The sequence below is a fragment of the Sinocyclocheilus rhinocerous genome, unplaced genomic scaffold (genome assembly GCF_001515625.1).
Source record: "Sinocyclocheilus rhinocerous isolate Xijiao unplaced genomic scaffold, SAMN03320098_v1.1 scaffold3422, whole genome shotgun sequence".
Lineage (NCBI taxonomy): Eukaryota > Metazoa > Chordata > Actinopteri > Cypriniformes > Cyprinidae > Sinocyclocheilus > Sinocyclocheilus rhinocerous.
In genome coordinates this window covers 14,223-31,445 of record NW_015630354.1, presented here as the reverse complement: position 1 = coordinate 31,445, position 17,223 = coordinate 14,223, and the positions used below count along the sequence as shown (strand labels likewise).

Genomic DNA, 17,223 nt, shown 5'->3' with positions numbered 1-17,223 from the left:
GTGTGTGAGAGTGTGTGTGTGTGTGTGTGTGTGTGAGAGAGTGAGAGTGTGTGTGTGAGAGAGTGAGAGTGTGTGTGTGTGTGTGGTTTCAAGCATCACTCTGCAATGGCTTGCTGGTTTAAGAGCATATGTTGGTTTGCAGTTATTCATACTTGTATTAGTCCAAAGCTGGCTAGTCCTCATGCTGTGTTCATTACATGATAATAACATCTGAGCATCTGAGCGAGGTGTTTGGGGTACCGTGTGTGTGTGATGTGATGGGTGGGTGGAGGAGGAGGTGGAGGCGTCTGCTGCTGAAACAGCTGCTGCAGCTGCCGGAGATGCTGCTGAAACTGCTGCTGCTGCTGCTGCTGGTGAGGGTTAAACATCCTGACGTCTGACTCCAACCTGAGAGAAAACAGAACACTGCATCTACAGTTACACATGTAACAGACGCCTTTCTCCCACACAGGAGCATACGCAATCGATAAAAGCTTTGATAAATTAATACATGTGAATGTAAGAGGATTTAACATGAACAAGTAAAAAAAAAAAAATGTTGTTTCTATACGCTTTTGAAATGAAGATTAGGCAAGATTTTGCATTAGTAATAATAACTTTATACCAGACAATTTTTTTTATTTTAACAAATTACTTATGATTAGAACTAAAATCTGAAATTATAAGATGGGAACATCTATTATGGAAGCCCATTTCCAAAACAGAAAAAAAAAATTACACACTTTTATCTCACAAATTTGTTCTTATATCCCCCAATTCTGATTTTATTTTTTTTTGCAGAATTGTAAGATATACACCCAGAAAGACTTTTCCCCACAATTTAGTTTTTCATCCTGCATTTCTGTTTTTGCCGCAGAATAAAAAACAAAAAAAGGTATTTGTGATTTTTTTCCATCTCCCAATTCTGACCTTTTTTCTTGAAATTGTGAATTTATATCTCTTGTATCTTGCAAGATTCTGTCAGAACTGCGAGAGAAAAAAATCCAAATTGTGAGATAAAAAACTTAATTATAAAATGATTAAAAATATATATAAAATTGATGTAACAATAAAATTACCTTTTCTATTTTTTTCTATTAATTCCGTAGCAGAAATAGGCTTCCATACATATTTCATCTGCTTACACATCAAAAACAGTGCAAATTCTGTCTTCAAATTTGATTAAAACAACCTGCTCATTATTTAACAGCCGGGGTTATTTGCTTATTTCAGATGAAAGAGATTATCCAATCAGAACAGGAGTCATTTACATATTTAAACGCGTAGTAGCAAAAAAAGAAAGAAAACAAAACCAGCTTGTGGGTTATTAATATTTAAAGGGATAGTACACCCAAAAATGAAAATGTGATGTTTATCTGCTTACCCCCAGGGCATCCGAGATGTAGGTGACTTTGTTTGAACACAAACGAAGATTTTTAACTCAAACCGTTGCAGTCTGTCAGTCGTATAATGGAAGTGGATGGGTCCCAGAACTTTGAGAGTAAAAAAAAACCACAATGTCCAACTGTCCTGAGCGCGTTCTCAACATCCGGCGCGTGACGCGTGTACGTGCTCTGCCACATATATATATACACAGATATATACGTAGATCCTTACGTATCACGGCCCATAGAAACAGTCACTAATGAGGCATCTGCATATATATATCTATGTGCCAGAGTGAATTTATATCTCTTGTATCTTGCAAGATTCTGTCAGAACTGCGAGAGAAAAAAATCCAAATTGTGAGATAAAAAACTTAATTATAAAATGATTAAAAATATATATAAAATTGATGTAACAATAAAATTACCTTTTCTATTTTTTTCTATTAATTCCGTAGCAGAAATAGGCTTCCATACATTTCTCATCTGCTTACACATCAAAAACAGTGCAAATTCTGTCTTCAAATTTGATTAAAACAACCTGTTCATTATTTAACAGCCGGGGTTATTTGCTTATTTCAGATGAAAGAGATTATCCAATCAGAACAGGAGTCATTTACATATTTAAACGCGTAGTAGCAAAAAAAGAAAGAAAACAAAACCAGCTTGTTTAATTGAAAAGGTCAGAAACAGGGTGATAATGGCCAACAAAATGGAAAAACTAAACATTTTGTGCAATAAACCACGACTAGCATTGAAAAACTAAACATACAACAAGAGTAAAGCCCATAAAAGCACAATATAAAACAGTATAGTGTAATATAAAACTGCCTGACAGATCAAAACAATACTTAAAAAATCAGACGAATTCAATGAAGCCAACCATTCATCAGATAACAGCTAAACCAGACTAACCTGCAGTATTTCCAGCTACGAAACAATCCCAGCCACCTAAACAACAGCTCGTGTCTCAAATCCTCGTCGCCTACATAGACAGCAGCATTTATAGCACCCTATATAAACCAAACCCGTCGGTTATTCCCACAGGATGCTGTCTAGATAGGCGCCTCAGCAGCTTTGAGACGCGGCCGTGATCTTTATCTGTGTGCTAGGCGCTAAGAGCTAGCTGTCAATAAACACGACAACAGCCGCAAACCTCTCTCACAGCGATCGCGTCCTGAACCCTGGCGCCTAACTATCTGCAGAGTAAAGCTACTCACGAACTCTGCCGACGGGATGATGAGTTTAACAGAGAAACGAGCGGCAGCCTGTTGAAGCTTCCTCTGTCACATTAGCAGCGAGCTAACACGCTCTCGCCGGTATCGTGATGAGCGGCGGCGGCACACAGCGACCCCTGCAGGACTGGAGGAGCGACTGCGCATTACAGCTCATCTGCCGAAACCGTGGTCTAGTTTCATTATTTATTTTAAACATCACATTTTCATTTTTGGGTGAACTATCCCTTTAAGGTTGCTCCATGTGTTTAGTAAACAAATAATAAAAAATAATAATACATTAAATAAACAAGATTTAAATTTTTTTTTTAAAAATAATATAAATGAATGTAAATAAACAAACAAACAAACAAACAAACGCATGAATACATAAATAAGCTTTCATCCCAAGCCACAGGAGTGCAATGATGAAAGTGTTTTAACTTTCAAAAGTGCGCCGACTAGCGACAGAGAGCGGCACTGCAGTGTGCCTGCCGCAGATCGCGGTGGTGGGCGGACAGAGCGCCGGGAAAAGCTCCGTGCTCGAGAACTTCGTGGGGAGGTGAGTCATCCATTTATTAAAACATTAATACACAATAATAATAATAACAACACATACTGCAAATGCATGCAGCATTAATCTTATATTCCGGCTCAGTCACAACCCCCATCATGCTCCTCAATGATATGTAAAGGTCATCGTGAGGATCCTGATGATAACCTTTAAATGTTATTGAGACATGATGGAGGAACATTTGCTGCAATGCTGGAAATCACCAGCCATGTTCACAACAACACATCTAAATCTCCTTACATAATCCTCCTCAATAGATGTATTCTTATTAGTGCATCGTCATTAGTGTAATCCGTTTCTGTGTAATCCGTGTCCTTTAATAAAATGATAATAATGCACAGGGTCATTAAGATGAAAACCCATAATATAGAAACACCGTAAGCTCTGGTTCTGTGAAGAAGGCGTGTGAAACATGGATGCTGGGATTGTTTACTAGAGCTGTAGATTCAACCTGAGCTGAGCTTCTGATAAAACCACACAGATCTGCCTTAAACAACCATTATCTGCCCTCTTCTGATGCACAAGCTCTCTAATGTTTCAGTGTCAATAGAAAGCATTTGATTTCATGACTAAAATATATAGGCCTACATTCCTTATTAGTAGTGCTTGCACTGTTTTTTTTTATCCAACATTTTTAATTCTTGCAACCCACAACATCTCAGCAACACCCTAGCAACCCAGAACATCCCTAGCAACCCACAACATCTCAGCAACACCCTTGTGTGTTATGTGTATCTGTACTTGTACAGCATGATCCTTCAGCATCAGACACAATAATTCTAATGTTAATTGACAGATTATATGCCTTATATTTGTTTAAAAATAAATTATATTATATTTAAATAATTATACATACATACTGGTATTGGTAATTTTATGAGTTCCTTTTTTAATTATTGGGTGCTTATGCATTGTATATGTTTATGTTTAATATATTTAATATTATTAATGTTTCACAAAGGGAAACTATGCTGCTTATTATTTTTCAGAAAATACGTGTTTTTATAGAATTATTAAAAATGTTCCCTTTTTTTTCATTTTTTAAATTAATTTATTTTGTGTTCTTCAATTTTGTACTAGGGGAATTACAATTTTAAAGCTTATTCATTTGTGCCTTATATTTGTTTAGTAAATAATTAAATAAATACAACTGCAAATAAATAAAAATAATTATATTTAAATAATTATAAAAAAATAAATACATGCATTCATAAGTTTATCCATTTGTGCCTTATATTTGTTTAGTAAACAAACAAATAAATAATCTTTCATCCTACTACAGAAGTGAAATGACATTATACTCAGATGAAATTGTTTTAAAAATACTTTCCCTTTTTGATTTGATGTTATTCGTTCGTTTATTTTGTGCTCTGCGATTTTGTACTGGGTTATTAATATTTAAAGGGATAGTACACCCAAAAATGAAAATGTGATGTTTATCTGCTTACCCCCAGGGCATCCGAGATGTAGGTGACTTTGTTTGAACACAAACGAAGATTTTTAACTCAAACCGTTGCAGTCTGTGAGGATCCTGATGATAACCTTTAAATGTTATTGAGACATGATGGAGGAACATTTGCTGCAATGCTGGAAATCACCAGCCATGTTCACAACAACACATCTAAATCTCCTTACATAATCCTCCTCAATAGATGTATTCTTATTAGTGCATCGTCATTAGTGTAATCCGTTTCTGTGTAATCCGTGTCCTTTAATAAAATGATAATAATGCACAGGGTCATTAAGATGAAAACCCATAATATAGAAACACCGTAAGCTCTGGTTCTGTGAAGAAGGCGTGTGAAACATGGATGCTGGGATTGTTTACTAGAGCTGTAGATTCAACCTGAGCTGAGCTTCTGATAAAACCACACAGATCTGCCTTAAACAACCATTATCTGCCCTCTTCTGATGCACAAGCTCTCTAATGTTTCAGTGTCAATAGAAAGCATTTGATTTCATGACTAAAATATATAGGCCTACATTCCTTATTAGTAGTGCTTGCACTGTTTTTTTTTATCCAACATTTTTAATTCTTGCAACCCACAACATCTCAGCAACACCCTAGCAACCCAGAACATCCCTAGCAACCCACAACATCTCAGCAACACCCTAGCAACCCACAACATCTTAGCAACACCCTAGCAACCCACAACATCCATAGCAACCCACAACATCTCAGCAACACCCTAGCAACCCACAACATCACTAGCAACCTACAACATCTCAGCAACACCCTAGCAACCCACAACATCCCAGCAACACCCTAGGAACAACCTAGCAACCCAAAACATCTTAGCAACATCTAGCTACACCATAGCAACCCAAAACATCTTAGCCACCATCTAGCAATGCATTAGCAAACAAAAATATCTTAACAACCCTCTAGCAACACCCTAGCAACCCAGAATATCTTAGCTACCATCTAGAAATCCTCTAGCAACCCAGAATATTTAGCAATGCCATAGCAACCCACAACATCTTAGCTACCATCTAGCAATCCTTTAGCAACCCAGAATATCTAGCAACGCCATAGCAACCCACAACATCTTAGCTACCATCTAGCAACAACCTAGCAACACCGAACATCTTAGCAACTGTCTAGCAACACCCTAGCAACCCAGAACATCTTAGCAACATCTAACAAAACCATAGCAACCCACAACATCTTAGCAACCATCTAGCAACACCCTATCAACCCAGAACATCTTAGCAACTCTCTAGCAATGCCCTAGCAACACAGAACATCTTAGCAACCATCTAGCAACACCCTATCAACCCAGAACATCTTAGCAACTCTCTAGCAATGCCCTAGCAACACAGAACATCTTAGCAACCATCTAGCAGCACCCTATCAACCCAGAACATCTTAGCAACTCTCTAGCAATGCCCTAGCAACACAGAACATCTTACTGTAGCAAGCATCTAGCAACACCCTAGCAACCCCGAACATCTTAGCAACACAGAACATCTTAGCAACCATCTAGCAACACCATAGCAACCCACAACATCTTAGCAACCATGTAGCAACACCCTTTCAATCCAGAACATCTTAGCAACTCTCTAGCAACGCCCTTTCAACCCACAACATCTTAGCAACCATCTAGCAACACCCTTTCAATCCAGAACATCTTAGCAACTCTCTAGGAACGCCCTTTCAACCCACAACATCTTAGCAACCATCTAGCAACACCCTTTCAATCCAGAAAATCTTAGCAACTCTCTAGCAACGCCCTTTCAACCCAGAACGTCTTAGCAACCATCTAGCAACACCCTATCAATCCAGAACATCGTAGCAACTCTCTAGCAACGCCCTAGACATCTTAGCAACCATCTAGCAACACCCTTTCAATCCAGAACATTTTAGCAACTCTCTAGCAACGCCCTTTCAACCCACAACATCTTAGCCACTCTCTAGCAATGCCCTAGCAACCCACAACATCTTAGCAACCATCTAGAAACGCCCTTTCAACCCACAACATCTTAGCCACTCTCTAGCAATGCCCTAGCAACCCACAACATCTTAGCAACTCTCTAGCAATGCCCTAGCAACCCACTACATCTTAGCAACTCTCTAGCAATGCCCTAGCAACCCACAACATCTTAGCAACCATCTAACAACACCCTAGTAACCACCCACAGCACTTCTGCATCATGCTGGTGTCTTAGTTTGTGCAAAATATATCATCATGAGAAAAAGAGCAAAATGGTAAAACACCTGTGAAAAATCAATCCTTCATATTTACTCCGTACAGTGCGCCCTATATATATATATATATATATATATATGTATTTTTGTACTTTTTTTTCACTTCAAACAGCAGAAAAATAGTAGTAGACTGTTTGTAATTTTATATTTTATGATGCTTTGTTGTCTCATTTTACTTGAAGCATGCACAATTCCACACGGACGTCACTGTAAACAGTTTTGATTTAAACAACAGACACAAGACTAGATTTACAGCACTGGTCATCCTGTCGGTTATCAGACATAAACAGTCATCTAGAGTTGCATCTCTAGTCCAGCATGTGATCCAGTATGAAGAGGAAGATGGTGGAGCGCTCTGAGCCTCTGATTCATTGAGCTGCACGCTTTGAGTCGTGCTCGTGTTACGTGTTGAGTGGTTTTGGGCTCTATGTCTGTATATCTCTAATATTTGCTTGTGCTTTGGCAGTGTATGTGAATAACTCAGTCTTACGCTGCATGATTCAGCAACTATTGCTGCTGAGGGAGCTGGTGTGTGCAGCGCTGATGCTCTCAGAGACACGGCTAATTCAACTATTGGATTGTTTTGTACATGTTAAACTGCAAAAGTGGAATATGATCTCCTTTGGTTCTGTTTAAGTGATTTCATTGACTTGATCTCTCAAGCTGTGATGAACTTTCTTTGGCAGCTTCACCATGTTTACTACTGTAAACATTACATGAATAACCAAACAGTTTTAACAACAACGTGTTACCATGTCAGAGATATTACTTCTGTAAGACGAGCATTTGAGGAAGTTCCATTCTGTAAACAAAAACACAAATATTTAGATCAAAAGCTTGATAGAAGAAAAAAAAACTGCATTATGTCAGGGCAATAATTTGACCATTTTTATTTTTAATTCAATGCAATAGAACGTGATACCCTGTGTTAAATGTTTTGGATCGTCTGAAAGACCAGGACTGGATACAGACGTCTTGCAGATGGTTTAGACTACACTATTATGACAAAAGCCCCATTCTATATTCAGACCTCGGGTCAAACAGACTGTAATTATCCTGAACACTCATTGTTCAAATCTGGAAAGTCTTGCAAAAACTACTAATTACATCTAAATAAAGACAATGTGTGTTTTTCACTGCAGGCACAATCTGTGACGCAACCTCTAAATAAAGCATCTTATAAATAGTAATAAAGCATAAAGTATCTTTACCTGCTGTAAGAACAAGATTTGAGCATTGTTTTCATATTTACGCAGTATTTGATATCTTCACTGGCTGCCCAGTGCAAATAACCTGCATGTCACGGATGCTGCTTGTAATTTCTGAAGGGTTATTATCACAGTTTACGAAAACTGAAACATAAATAAATAAATAAAATATTTTGTTAATAAACAAAATTTTCAGCTAGTTGCCAAGGCAGTATCATTTAGTTTAACTTGATATATTAAAGTTACTGAAATAACAATTAATGAAAGCAAACTATAGACAAAATATAGACAAAAAAACAACAACTAATAAAAATGATACAAATACACAACAAAATTACTAAAACTTTAAAGGGTTAATTCACCCAAAAATGACGCTTTTTATTTAACTTCTTTTGGACAGAAGCAATGCAACATCATACGTGATGTTGTTTTACAAGATAATTTAACAAATGTTGACCTCTAAAAGTGGGGCATGTTGTCATAATGGGGACCTACAAATACATATGAAAATTCATCAAAAACAGTAAAACAATTATGGCAATATGAAAATATCTAAAAATTAACATACAAAAATATCAAGCTATTGTTTTTGGCTACAAAATTACAATATAAAAAAACTTGACAAAACACCTTGCTTTTATTTAGTAAAAAAATAAAATAAATCTAATCTAATGAATATGCATAAAAATGGTTATGCAAATGATTGCTCATGGTTCATGAAAATCTATAAATTTTATTTCCTGTAAAAGTAAACAGGATTTGTAACATCTCATATGTAACAACATATGTATACATTGATTTTGTACATATCTCTGCCAATCCAAACATTAAAAACTGTTCATACACACTTTATGAACAACGCATGACTAATGAGATCATGTTGGAAAGATCAAAACAGCTACCAGATACATCCAAAATAATTTAGAAATTAAATTCTAGCATTTTAATTCAATCCCGTAGTTAAGAACAGCAGCACATGGGCACGAGCGATGCTAAGGTCATGGGTTCGATTCCCAGTGAATGCATGAACTAATATATTGTTTACCTTGAATGCAATGCAAGTTGCTTTGGATAAAAGCATTGGCCAAATCAAATCAAATTCATTATCATTAGTTATCATCTTCCAAAGTAACATTTACTCAGATAGTAAGCATGTCATATTTCATAACAGCAGTAGACTGATATGATGCTTTGAAAATGAAAATGCAACTCGATTTTCACATGAGGAAATCTGAATGTTGGCATATGATATGAAGACATAAAGTCTCTCTGGCTGCTGAAGGGACGCGGCGTTCTTCATCTTAATCTGCGAGCAGCAGCGTGAAATGAGCTTCAGCCGTCTGTTTGCTTGGCCTGTGAATCTGCCGAGCCTTAATGAAGTCTTATGAGCGCTGACAGACGACTGGAGATGATTTACACGCTCCTCGGCCGATCGATGCGGCTGTGAATGGCTCTCGAATCGCACGCTTTAGATGCATGGATTATGGACGCTTGATCAAAATATATTCAGGATTAGTTTGGTTAGATCACAATTATTTATGCATGAAAAAAACGTCTTTTTAACTGGATTTACTTAAAATTTAATAATAATTCAACAGAAAAACAAATTTAAAAATGTAGAAATGAGCTTAAATATATATATATATATATTCAGATTTTTGGCACTGACTATTGGATGAGAATAAAGCTTGAAATAAACTGAATCAACATTGAGCTGAATTGATCTTGAGTAATGACTCTACTGTCTTCTGTAGCTGAAATAGATATTTTTCTTCATAATTTATGAATTTTAAAACATTAACTCTGTTATTTTTCTGTTTATTACTGTGAAGCTGCTTTGATCTGAAGCGCTATAGAAATAAATGTGACTTGACAATTAAATAATATAAAATGAAAAATATAAAATACACAAAAAATAATGCAAATGTAATGAATAAAATTAAACAATCAAATAAGATCAACTACTCGTAATGCACTGCCAAATGGAATGCAGCACAATAATGACTTTATCTTGTTTTCATAATCATTTCAAGCCAAAATAAAAGCTGGAAATAAAGTTTGATTACTTTTATAATGCTAGTATGAAGAAATTAAGACAACCATAAATATTAGTGTTGTACAGTAATTTTACTGTTGTAATGTCAAAATATACTTAATTGTATTTTTTTAAACACTAATAATTACTCATTTTGTTTTTATTTATTAATTTATATCTTTTTATTTAGAAATAATAATAATTCATTATTTTATCTTGATGTAATGATATAAATATATAGCAAAAAAAAAGGGCAACACTGCACAGCCCTACAAACAAACACAGCAAACTCAAAATTATTATTAAAATCACATTTGAAATTGTGATAGCAGTTTTTAATCTGAAAAATTACAAATCCAGCCCTACTAGGTTCTCTGATCCAGATCACAGATCAGGGTTATTATAGTTTACTAAAAGCTTAAAAAAATGCATTAAATAAAATAAGTGTTACCTGAAATATAATCAAACATTAAAAAACGTCTTTCAGATGATTGCCAAGACAATACATCTCATTTTTATTAATATTAACCTGAACTAAAATAACTAAAACTGAAATAAAAAATAATAAAATTACTTATTTTTTATTTTAAAATTATTTCTATATAGACTAAATAAATGAAAAAACTTATTTGTAATATAATTCATATTTCATAAACTTTAAGAGTATCGCAATGACACTGGTCCTGACTTATATAATAAGAAGCTTATTATGAATGTTTTTCATTTATTATCTGACACAGCTCATGTTCGCAGACGGTTTAATCGATCCATTACTGTCACTCTCGCCATTAAACCTCATGTAATGTTCGACCGCAGCATTAGACTGCTGTCATGATCAGTGTTGGGGAAAGTTACTTTTAAAAGTAATGCGTTACAATGTTGCGTTACTCCATAAAAAAGTAACTAATTTCGTTACTTAGTTACTTTTTGTGGAATGTAATGCGTTATGTTACTTTTGCGTTACTTGCGTTACTTATTTGAAAAAGTAACTCAGATATTCTCTTGTAAACTAAAAAGTAATGTTACTTTACTAGTTACTTGAAAAAAGTAATCTGATTACGTAACTCGCGTTACTTGTAATGCGTTACCCCCAACACTGGTCCTGGGCTCTTTGAGTTGTTTCTCTTGTTCCACTGGGCTTCCTCTGTGTTGATGGATGAATCATGGAGCTGTGGTGAATCTGAGCCGGCCTCAGCAGGATTAGCTCTAATCTGATGCTCCCGCGTTCATTCGCTGCTTTAATCTGACGCTCCACGACAACAGTCCGCTTCATTCGCCTCAGACTGTAACCTGTCCACAAACCAGCCGTCTGCGATCACACCTCAACACCACAAACAGAAGAGACGTTACAGAAGATCAGAGATATTAAGGCTGCATCAGTCAGCCCTCACTTTTGGACGGATTTATGTTGCTCTTTTAGGCACAACTGCACTACAGCTCTGACAGAAATTATATTTCAGACATTTAAGCATTTTTATAATAAAATGGACGAGTCATATTTTCATTTAAAGTTATTTTATGTGTCCTAAATGCACCCAAATAAATCCTTTTTGCGTCATTTGACAAAATTACAGCTTGATTAGAAATAAATGCAATAAAATATTCTATTGACTGGTGATTTTTACCTTTTAGATTTTTCTTTGTATATTCATGTGTTTCCTATCAAGCTCTTCTGCCGCCTAACATAATAAACAATCAAAAACCATAAAATGCATTTGAAAAGTATGGCTAAGGCATGCAGGTAAAACAGTTTACACAGACGTTCAACAAATGAAGGTGGAAATCTGTTCTTTTTCATGCAAACCTACCGTTGGGATAACAGGAAGCGAGAGTAATTAAAGAAACACATAATAATGGTATAAATCTTATGATGATTATTGATGCACATGTGCTGTTGAGCATATGATCGTGTTCAGAAGGGTGTGTGTGCATGGAAATGGAAATGTAGACCGCATGGGGCGGCTGCTTTCGTCTGACCATCAAATCTGTGTGTGTGTGTGTGTCAGTCAGTTGTGTGTGTGTGTCAGTCAGTTGTGTGTGTGTGTCAGTCAGTTGTGTGTGTGTGTCAGTCAGTTGTGTGTGTGTGTCAGTCAGTTGTGTGTGTGTGTCAGTCAGTTGTGTGTGTGTGTCAGTCAGTTGTGTGTGTGTGTGTGTGTCAGTCAGTTGTGTGTGTGTGTGTGTGAGTGTGTGTGTGTGACTCACTCACACTCACTCACACACACTCACTCACTCACACACACACACACACACACACACACTCACACACACACACACTCACACACACACTAATCTATCTACTTTTTGTTCTTCAGTAGAACAGTGAAGAAGAGTTTTAGCTGAAACCGTGCTCCTTTGTGATTCATACAATGGAAGTCAGCAGCTGCCTGTCTTTAAGAATAACATTTCTTTTCAGGGAACACAAAATGAATCCCCGTGGCTCCTGTCCGATATATTGAGCTCTTATGAAACGAAACGATCAGTCTGTGCAAGAAACTGAACATTATTTACAACATGATGATGACCTGTGATCCAGAGCCTCAGACAAACCGTCCGGAATCATTCGTGAACGAATCATTCTTTTGAACCAGTTCTTTTTGGTGAACTAACTGAATCAGTTCATCAAATCGGACTGAATCATCTGAATCAGTTTGTGTCTCGAGCAGCACAGATTTACAATAAAAACTCACTTTCAGACGCCTGACAGTCACTCCGACTGGAAATGAGCCGAAATAGCGGCGTATCTGATCCTGTGATGAATGAACTGATTCAGTCCTCCAGTTCCTCCAACAGTCACTGGACTGAGGAATCAGACCGACTCGAAGACCGACGAGCCGCTGATATGAGCATGAGTGAACCAAGAGCTTGAATGAAGGGGTTAAATGAACGTTTTTATGCTTTCTCATGGCTTATGTAAAAAGATGAGCTGATTACGTTTATTCACTTATTGGGTGCTTTAATAATATAATTGTATATATATGTGACGTCATTGCATGATTACATAAACAAACTAGTGAATGTGTGAACCACTGTCTGAAAGAACCAGTTCATGGAAAAGAATCGTATTTCCCCGTTTGCCTGAGGCTCTGGATTACAGGAAAAGTACTGTCAGTCTCATCTGTCCATCCTCCAGATCAATAGTGATTGGCTGCTGTGATGGGATCAATGGGAGGGTGGCACCAGTCCAGATGGCCGCTCCATATGGCTTGTGTTTATGTCCGTCAGGAGAACCTGCAGCTAATGCCATCTGGACAGAACAGCACGTCACCGAGAGAGTGAAGCCGCAGCGGACGCCAGGCTTTCTTCAGTCCTGTTTACTGTTGTGATTGATCACAGAACGCTTTCCTTTTCGACAGCATTACTTCTCGAGTGTTTGCTCCTGTGCTGGCTGTCTCCTTACCGTCTCACGTGGAAAGTCCATCCTCAAGTCAAATCACGCTGATTTCTACAGCACTTCATATGAGCAGCTTCACAGTAATAAACAGGAAAATAACAGTGTTAATGTAAAATTAATCCGCTATGAAACAAATTCAATTTCAGCAATAAAGCAGCTCTACAGAAGACAATAGTGTCATTATTCAGTTCAATAACAGTGTCAGTGTTGCATCCATTTTTACGGCTGAACCTTCAAAAATTCATGTTTTTTTGTTTTTTCCACCTCAGGCTCAAAGCACATCACATTATTGACTTTGTGTCAGTAACAATATTTGTTCTGCAAATACCGCATGTTCTCAGATCAAAGGATTTTAAAAAATGCATTTATTTATTTAATTTATTATAATTAGCATCTTTACTGTAACTGAATGTTTCCTGCAGAAATGAGAGTCAGAATCAGATGCATGACCTGACTTCACACTACTGAGCACAAAACTAAGCATTTAAATATCATATAACCCGAGTATCACTGAAATGCTAGTATAGTTTGTTAATATTTTGAATTAGATGTTATTTATATGTTCCGTTTTTAGTTAAAGCTTTAGTAATGCACACAGTTTTAGTACACTGTAAATCTGCTTTAACACAATCAGTATTGTATAAAGTGCTATATAAATAAGGTGACTTAATTTTGTAAATTAAGCCTAATTCAAAGAGAATTTATTATATTTAGGCAATTAAAATCTAATGTTGAGACGTGCAAATTGGCTGGACCCTGGAGCACAAAAGCAGTGTTAAGTCGCTGGGGGATATTTGTAGCAATAGCCAACAATACATTGTATGGGTCAAAATTATACATTTTTCTTTTATGCCAAAAATCATTAGGATATTAAGTAAAGATCATGTTCCATTAAGATATTTTGTACATTTCCTACCATAAATATATCAAAACTTAATTTTTGATTAGTAATATGCATTGCTAAGAACTTCATTTGAACAACTTTAAAGATGATTTTCTCAATATTTAGATTTTTTTGCACCCTCAGATTCCAGATTTTCAAATAGTTGTATCTCAGCCAAATATGGAAAAATATGGAAAGCTTATTTATTCAGCTTTTAGATGATGCATAAATCTCAATTTCCAAAAATTGACCCTTATGACTGGTTTTGTGCTCCAGGATCACATTTGTAAAATGTATTTCACTTTCAACATTTCTTCTGCAGCGCACACTAAACAACATTTATCCATCATCAGATTATTTTATGGCATCTTTTACCCCAGAGCTCTTCGGTGTTTCCTGTAACCGTGTCCTTCTGTTTCAGGGACTTCCTCCCGCGCGGCTCTGGGATCGTCACCCGCAGGCCCCTCGTCTTGCAGCTCATCAACTGTCCCACAGGTGAGCCGCGCTGAACACTGCTCTGGGATCAGGTGCTTCTCGCTCCGAGTTTGACTGCAGAAACACATCAGATGCAGCTGTAATAACGTGATTCAGCATTAACACTGCCATCTAGTGTAGCAGTCTGACCTTCCGTCTGAACTCTGTAAAGCCTGCTGTGTTTCTCTTAATGACCACTGATCAACATGATCACAACTTTACTGAGAAACCAGTTCCACACACAATCTGCTACACGCCTTCCTGATAGTTTAGAGTTTTTATATCCAGCATATTACATTTACATTCACATTTAGTCATTTAGCAGACACTTTTATCCAAAGCGACTTACAAATAGAAGCAACCAAAACCAACAGAAAAGCAATGATATGTAAGAGCCGTGACAAGTCTCGGGTAGCCTAACGCAGTACACGTAGCAGGGTTTTAATAATAATAAAAAGAAAAACAAGTTGATAGAATAGAAAAAGAATAGAAAATGCTAGTGTTAGAGGCTCTTTTTAAATAAAAATAAAAAGTCAAAAAATAGAAAAAGAATAGAAAATGCTAGTGATGGAAGCTCTTTTTAAAATAAAAATATAAAGTCAAAAGAATAGAAAAGAATAGAAAATGCTAGTGATAGAAGCTCTTTTTTTATTAATGTTACTGGAGATATAGAGCGACGACTGATATTTATATCATTTTATGTCAGTATCTGCTCTACTACTGTTATAACGATCTCATTGATTTACATTGGAAACATGTAAATATCAGCATCTGCAGCAAATTCATATTTTTGCTCCGTTTGAGTCTCTGAATAACTGTATCACTGTATCAGACTATATGAGCCATAAAAGCCTGATGATCAAATATGATGCTCAACAGAAAATACATATGCATATGATTTTTAAAATATGTTACATTAAAAACTGATTTTTCTGACTATTATTTTATATGTCAGGCTTTACAGGGTTAATTTGGAGACGTGCAGCTCAGTTTCTATTTATAATGTGTTTTATAACTGTTTCCTCTCAGAATATGCCGAGTTCCTTCACTGTAAGGGGAAGAAGTTCACAGATTTCGATGAGGTGCGTCAGGAGATCGAGGCGGAGACGGATCGAGCCACGGGCCAGAATAAAGGCATTTCTCCCGTGCCCATCAACCTGCGCGTCTACTCGCCTAACGGTCAGATTACAGCATGACATTAACACTCATTAACACACAAACTTCACAGTATGAGATATGATCAGTTTCAGTATATTCTGATGTTGGCTGGAATCAGTGGTGGATCTATTGTGATCTCATACTCTTGACTGTGTGTTGTGTGCGCAGTGCTGAACCTGACTCTGGTGGATCTGCCGGGAATGACTAAAGTGCCGGTGGGAGATCAGCCTGCAGACATCGAGCACCAGATCAGAGACATGCTGATGCAGTTTGTGACCAAAGACAACTGCCTGCTGCTGGCCGTGTCGCCCGCTAACTCCGATCTCGCCAACTCTGACGCCCTGAAGATCGCCAAAGAAGTCGACCCGCAGGGTGCGTGCGATCTATAACACAAATTAACTCTGGCACAACTGCTCCGATTATGTCCACAAGTGTTATTGTGCTCAAATGCAGACAGTCTGGCTCATGTTAAACACTGGTGTAAGTGGGTTAAAAACTCAACCAAAAAATACGTTATTCTGTATGATACGGAAGAGGATTAGGGCCAAGCAATCATAGAAAAATAAAACCATCTCGAGATTAAAGTCATTATAATGCGAGATTAAACTCGTTAAATTTCATGAAAATTTTCGAAATTAAATGCTGAGAATAAACTCATTAAATTACGAGAAAAAAGTCGTGTTTAGAGAAAAAACGCGTTCAATTTCAAGAAAAAAAGTCGAAATAAAATGTTGAATAAACTCATTAAATTACGAGAAAAAAGTCGTGTTTAGAGAAAAAACGCGTTCAATTTCAAGAAAAAAAGTCGAAATAAAATGTTGAATAAACTCATTAAATTACGAGAAAAAAGTCGTGTTTAGAGAAAAAACGCGTTCAATTTCAAGAAAAAAAGTCGAAATAAAATGTTGAATAAACTCATTAAATTACGAGAAAAAAGTCGTGTTTAGAGAAAAAACGCGTTCAATTTCAAGAAAAAAAGTCGAAATAAAATGTTGAATAAACTCATTAAATTTCGAGATAAAAAGTTAAAATTAAATGTTGAGAATAAACTCATTAAATTACGAGAAAAACTCGTTGTGTTTTGAGAAAAAACTTGTTACATTTCAGATAAAAAGTCCAAATTAAATGTTGAGAATAAACTCATTAAACTACGAGAAAAACGTGTTAAATTTCAAGAAAAAAAGTCGAAATAAAATGTTGAGAATAAACTCAT

At 36.4% G+C, this 17,223-nt stretch overlaps 1 protein-coding gene across 1 annotated transcript in view; it reads left to right on the top strand.

The window, feature by feature from the left end:
* Positions 1-2,841: 2,841 nt before the first annotated feature.
* LOC107740231 (dynamin-1-like) overlaps positions 2,842-17,223 on the top strand; it is a 28,563-nt gene continuing 14,181 nt past the window's right edge. The window contains exons 1-5 of the mRNA XM_016552579.1: positions 2,842-2,845; positions 3,032-3,140; positions 14,800-14,873; positions 15,882-16,031; positions 16,179-16,382. Coding sequence (XP_016408065.1) covers positions 2,842-2,845; positions 3,032-3,140; positions 14,800-14,873; positions 15,882-16,031; positions 16,179-16,382 — 541 coding nt within the window. The remainder of the gene's footprint in view (positions 2,846-3,031; positions 3,141-14,799; positions 14,874-15,881; positions 16,032-16,178; positions 16,383-17,223) is intronic.